The sequence below is a fragment of the Nerophis ophidion genome, linkage group LG05 (assembly GCF_033978795.1).
Source record: "Nerophis ophidion isolate RoL-2023_Sa linkage group LG05, RoL_Noph_v1.0, whole genome shotgun sequence".
NCBI lineage: Eukaryota > Metazoa > Chordata > Actinopteri > Syngnathiformes > Syngnathidae > Nerophis > Nerophis ophidion.
In genome coordinates this window covers 75,739,049-75,743,856 of record NC_084615.1, presented here as the reverse complement: position 1 = coordinate 75,743,856, position 4,808 = coordinate 75,739,049, and the positions used below count along the sequence as shown (strand labels likewise).

The following is a 4,808-nucleotide window of genomic DNA, read 5'->3' as shown; positions in this document are numbered from 1 at the left end:
TTTAAATTGGATTATTGTTTTACTTCACCTACGTTTTGTACAGCGCTTTGTGATTTTATCTGTGAAAAACGCTTTATAATTCAAATGTACTTACTTTACTTACTTACTCTCACCTTTTATTTTTATTTTATTTTTAAATACACAAAGTGACATTTCTTGGGTTCCCAGACCAAACATGTAAAAATGTCCTGCATCTCCGGGTTGGGGAGGAGACCCCGCCCCAAGTGGAGGAGTTTAAGTACCTAGGAGTCTTGTTCACGAGTGGGGGAAGAGTGGATCGTGAGATCGACAGGCGGATCGGTGCCGCGTCTTCAGTAATGCGGACGCTGTATCGATCCGTTGTGGTGAAGAAGGAGCTGAGCCGGAAGGCAAAGCTCTCAATTTACCGGTCGATCTATGTTCCCATCCTCACCTATGGTCATGAACTTTGGGTCATGACCGAAAGGATAAGATCACGGGTACAAGCGACCGAAATGAGTTTCCCGACCTCTGATAAACGGAAGAAGATGGATGGATGGATGGATGGATGGTGTCACCAGGCTGTGGATGCGTTTAGTAGCCACCGGAGATCGCGGCGCTTGGATGGCTTGGCCGCAGACAAGTCCGGGCGGGGGTTATTCCAGGCTGTGGTAACATAGCAGGTTGGTGCTTTTAAGTTTAATGTCGGATCAAGTTTGACCAACATTGGTCCAATCACATCACTCCTCCCCCCCCCCCCGCCCAACCACCCAACTCTCCCTCTCCCCGCGCACCTCAATGAACCTTATTGGTGCACCGCGCGCAGACCATCATCCGTCCGCTGGATTCCCATCGTCAGCTTCCATCCCGAACATATGCATGCGCCCACCTTCTCCTTCTTCCTCCAGGAGTTGAACAGAGGAGTGGAAAATGGCACAGCGCGCGGTCTTGTTCCTCCTGTGGCTCTTCGACGCATCCTCTGCGGGATTTCCCAATCAGATTAACATCGGTAAGTGCGCTAAATTGTTCCCGTTTGGATGTGCGCGCGGATGAATTTAATTTAAGGGGGGAATCCTGCAGCTTCTGGGTGTATTTGGAAGGAGGAATGCATGTGCGCAATTTGCGTGGGAATTAAAAAAAAAATATATATATATATATATATATATATTAACGCATAAAAAAAAAAAAGTGCACCGCTTCTTCTTCCTTGCAGGGGGTCTCTTCATGCGCTCCACCGTGCAGGAGCACAGCGCCTTCAGGTTCGCCGTGCAACTCTACAACACCAACCAAAACACTACCGAGAAACCGTTCCACCTCAACTACAACGTGGACAACCTGGAGTCCTCCAACAGCTTCTCGGTCACCCACGCGTGTGAGTTACATTATGCGCCCTCCCACACATGCAACAATTAGCACTCCATTACGCCTGCATCCATCAGCATGGGTTGTTATTTATTATTATTATTATTATTATTTTGGGTCCTTTTTAATGCACACATGCCTGAGATGCGGTTACCATGGCAACGCAGTGTACACACGCCGGCCTTGGAGGGGAACGGGAGTTCATATGTGTGGACAAGAAGTAGTGTATATATAACATGGAATGGCACGCATTACTATGCTGGAAGCGTCTTTATAGGCTCTTTTATTGGTTGTGGTGCAGAGCAAGATAAATAAGCCCCCCCCCCCCCTTACCCCCCCATGCTGCAATTAGCAGTGAGTAAACGAGGAAGGAATAGAGCTGAAAGTGACATTTTGGATGTCATTTTAAAAAGGATGAGCTCAGTGAATGGGAGCCAAAACATGTCTCTCTCTCTCTCTCTCTCGCTCGCTCGGTCTTCAATCCCTCTAACCCCTGTGCTGCATGGTCATAATGGCCCCTCTGAGTCCCCGCCTGCTCCATCCTCTCACTCCCCCCCCCACCTTGTGTTATAGAGCATCTCCCTCAGCATTGCAGAGTCAGCTCATTAGCACCCAGCCCTCATAGCACCTCACGGTGCTGTCATTGGGTGAAGGGGTGGAGTTGGGGAGAGAAGAAGAGAAAAAAATAAATCTATAGCTCTCCTCTGACCGGCAAACAAGTTGAATCTGCAGAGGAGGGGGGGCCGTGAGCGGCGAAGGACCCGAACGAATGCTTCCGTAAGAAACAATAAGCAATGAATGTGAATAAATAATAGATAGTGCCATGCAATTTCACGCATGTTGAAGAGGAATGAAGGGGGGAGCTTGATATCAAAATCTAATTAAATTCAGGGGCAGACTGAGCTTTAGCGAGAGGAAAAGGGGGCTCCTGTGGGAGCCGTGGCCCCATTTCGTCTTTTCTTGCCGCCACGTTGAAGCCTCTCCATCAAGAGCGCCGTCTCAGGACGCCCTTAAACTTGGCGTGCACCGGGCGCTGTCAAGTTGCACGCCGCGGCTTCGGAAGTGTCGGCTGTGGAAGATGGAAGGATGCGCTGTCAAATGTCATCTGTTCTTATTCTTTTCGGGATGTTCGTCTGCTTTTTTTTTGGTGTTTTTTTTTCCACCCCCGAGCCTTTTGCTTGATTATAAAAGAAGCGACAAAGTTGACAAAGCTGCACCGTTGTCAGCTGGAGACGGATACAACCGTGGCAATAAAGAGGGTGGACATGTTTTGGAAAGTACATACAGTGGGGGCAAAAAAGTATTCAGTCAGCCACCGATTGTGCAAGTTCTCCCACTTAAAATGATGACTGAGGTCTGTAATTTTCATCATAGGTACACTTCAACTGTGAGAGACAGAATGTGAAAAAACAATCCAGGAATTCACATTGTAGGAATTTTTAAGAATTTATTTGTAAATTATGGTGGAAAATAAGTATTTGGTCAACCATTCAAAGCTCTCACTGATGGAAGGAGGTTTTGGCTCAAAATCTCACGATGCATAGCCCCATTCATTCTTTCCTTAACACGGATCAATCGTCCTGTCCCCTTAGCAGAAAAACAGCCCCAAAGCATGATGTTACCACCCCCATGCTTCACAGTAGGTATGGTGTTCTTGGGATGCAACTCAGTATTCTTCTTCCTCCAAACACGACGAGTTGAGGTTATACCAAAAAGTTCTATTTTGGTTTCATCTGACCACATGACATTCTCCCAATCCTCTGCTGTATCATCCATGTATCCATTTTGGTATAAACTCAACTCGTCGTGTTTGGAGGAAGAAGAATACTGAGTTGCATCCCAAGAACACCACACCTACTGTGAAGCATGGGGGTGGAAACATCATGCTTTGGGGCTGTTTTTCTGCTAAGGGGACAGGACGATTGATCCGTGTTAAGGAAAGAATGAATGGGGCCATGTATCGTGACATTTTGAGCCAAAACCTCCTTCCATCAGTGAGAGCTTTGAATGGTTTGACCAAATAATTATTTTCCACCATAATTTACAAATAAATCATTTAAAATTCCTACAATGTGAATTCCTGGATTTTTTTTTCACATTCTGTCTCTCACAGTTGAAGTGTACCTATGATGAAAATTACAGACCTCTGTCATCATTTTAAGTGGGAGAACTTGCACAATCGGTGGCTGACTAGATACTTTTTTGTCCCACTTTATATACGGCGGGATCTTTCTGTGTGGAGTTTGCATGTTCTCCCCGTGACTGCGTGGGTTCCCTCCAGGTACTCCGGCTTCCTCCCACTTCCAAAGACATGCACCTGGGGATAGGTTGATTGGCAACACTAAAAAATGCCCCTATTGTGTGAATGTGAGTGTGAATGTTGTCCATCTGTGTTGGCCCAGTGATGAGGTGGCGACTTGTCCGGGATGTATCCCGCCATCCGCCTGATTGTAGCTGAGATAGGCTCACAGCACCCCCCTCTACCCCGAAAGGGATATGCGATAGAAAATGGATGGATGCATAGGGCGGAAGTGGGCAGCACGATGAAAATGTGGTTTGTGGGTGTTAAAGTTAAAGTACCAATTATTGTCACACACACACTAGGTGTCGAGAAATTTGTCCTCTGCATTTGTTCCATCCCCTTGATCACCCCCTGGGAGGTGAGGGGAGTAGTGGGCAGCAGCGGTGGCCGCACCCAGGAATCATTTTTGGTGATAAATCCCCTATTCCAACCCTTGATGCTGAGTGCCAAGCTAGGAGGTAATGGGTCCCATTTTGGTATAACTCGGCCACAACCTACCGACCTCAGGGCGGACACTCTAACCCATGGGTGTCAAACTCTGGCCCGCCGTGTAATTTCCTTTGGCCCTTGAGGCAATAATAAATTAACATTAGAGCTGGCCCGCCGGTATTACACAGTGGCGGTGCCGTTGTATCACCGTATTCAACGCTAATTTTCATACTTGCCAACTCTACCGATTTTTCCAGGAGAATTACGAATTTCAGTGCCCTCCCCCCACCCCCGGAAATCTCCTGGGGCAACCATTCTCCCGCATTTTAACCCGGACAACAATATTGGGGGCGTGCCTTAAAAGGTACTGCTTTTAGCATCCTCTACAACCTGTCGTCACGTCCGCTTTTCCTCCATACAAACAGCGTCACGTAATATATGCGGCTTCTACCCACACACAAGTGAATGCAAGGCATATTTGGTCAACAGCCATACAGGTCACACTGAGGGTGCCCTTATAAACAACTTTAACACTGTTAGGGACAGCGTGGCGCAGTGGGAGAGTGGCCGTGCGCAACCCGAGGGTCCCTGGTTCAAATCCCACCTAGTACCAACCTCGTCACGTCCGTTGTGTCCTGAGCAAGACACTTCACCCTTGCTCCTGATGGGTGCTGGTAAGCGCCTTGCATGGCAGCTCCCTCCATCAGTGTGTGAATGGGTAAATAAATAATAAATGATAAATGGGTTGTACTTGTAT

At 47.5% G+C, this 4,808-nt stretch overlaps 1 protein-coding gene across 3 annotated transcripts in view; it reads left to right on the top strand.

Annotated features, from left to right (window-relative positions):
* Nucleotides 1–786: 786 nt before the first annotated feature.
* gria3b (glutamate receptor, ionotropic, AMPA 3b) overlaps nucleotides 787–4,808 on the top strand; it is a 420,593-nt gene continuing 416,571 nt past the window's right edge. For all 3 annotated transcript variants that reach the window (XR_009806959.1, XM_061901989.1, XM_061901988.1), the window contains exons 1-2: nucleotides 787–967; nucleotides 1,172–1,330. Coding sequence is in view for 2 of the 3 variants with exons in the window: in XM_061901989.1 (XP_061757973.1) it covers nucleotides 889–967; nucleotides 1,172–1,330 (238 nt within the window). In the remaining variant the exon portion in view is untranslated. The remainder of the gene's footprint in view (nucleotides 968–1,171; nucleotides 1,331–4,808) is intronic.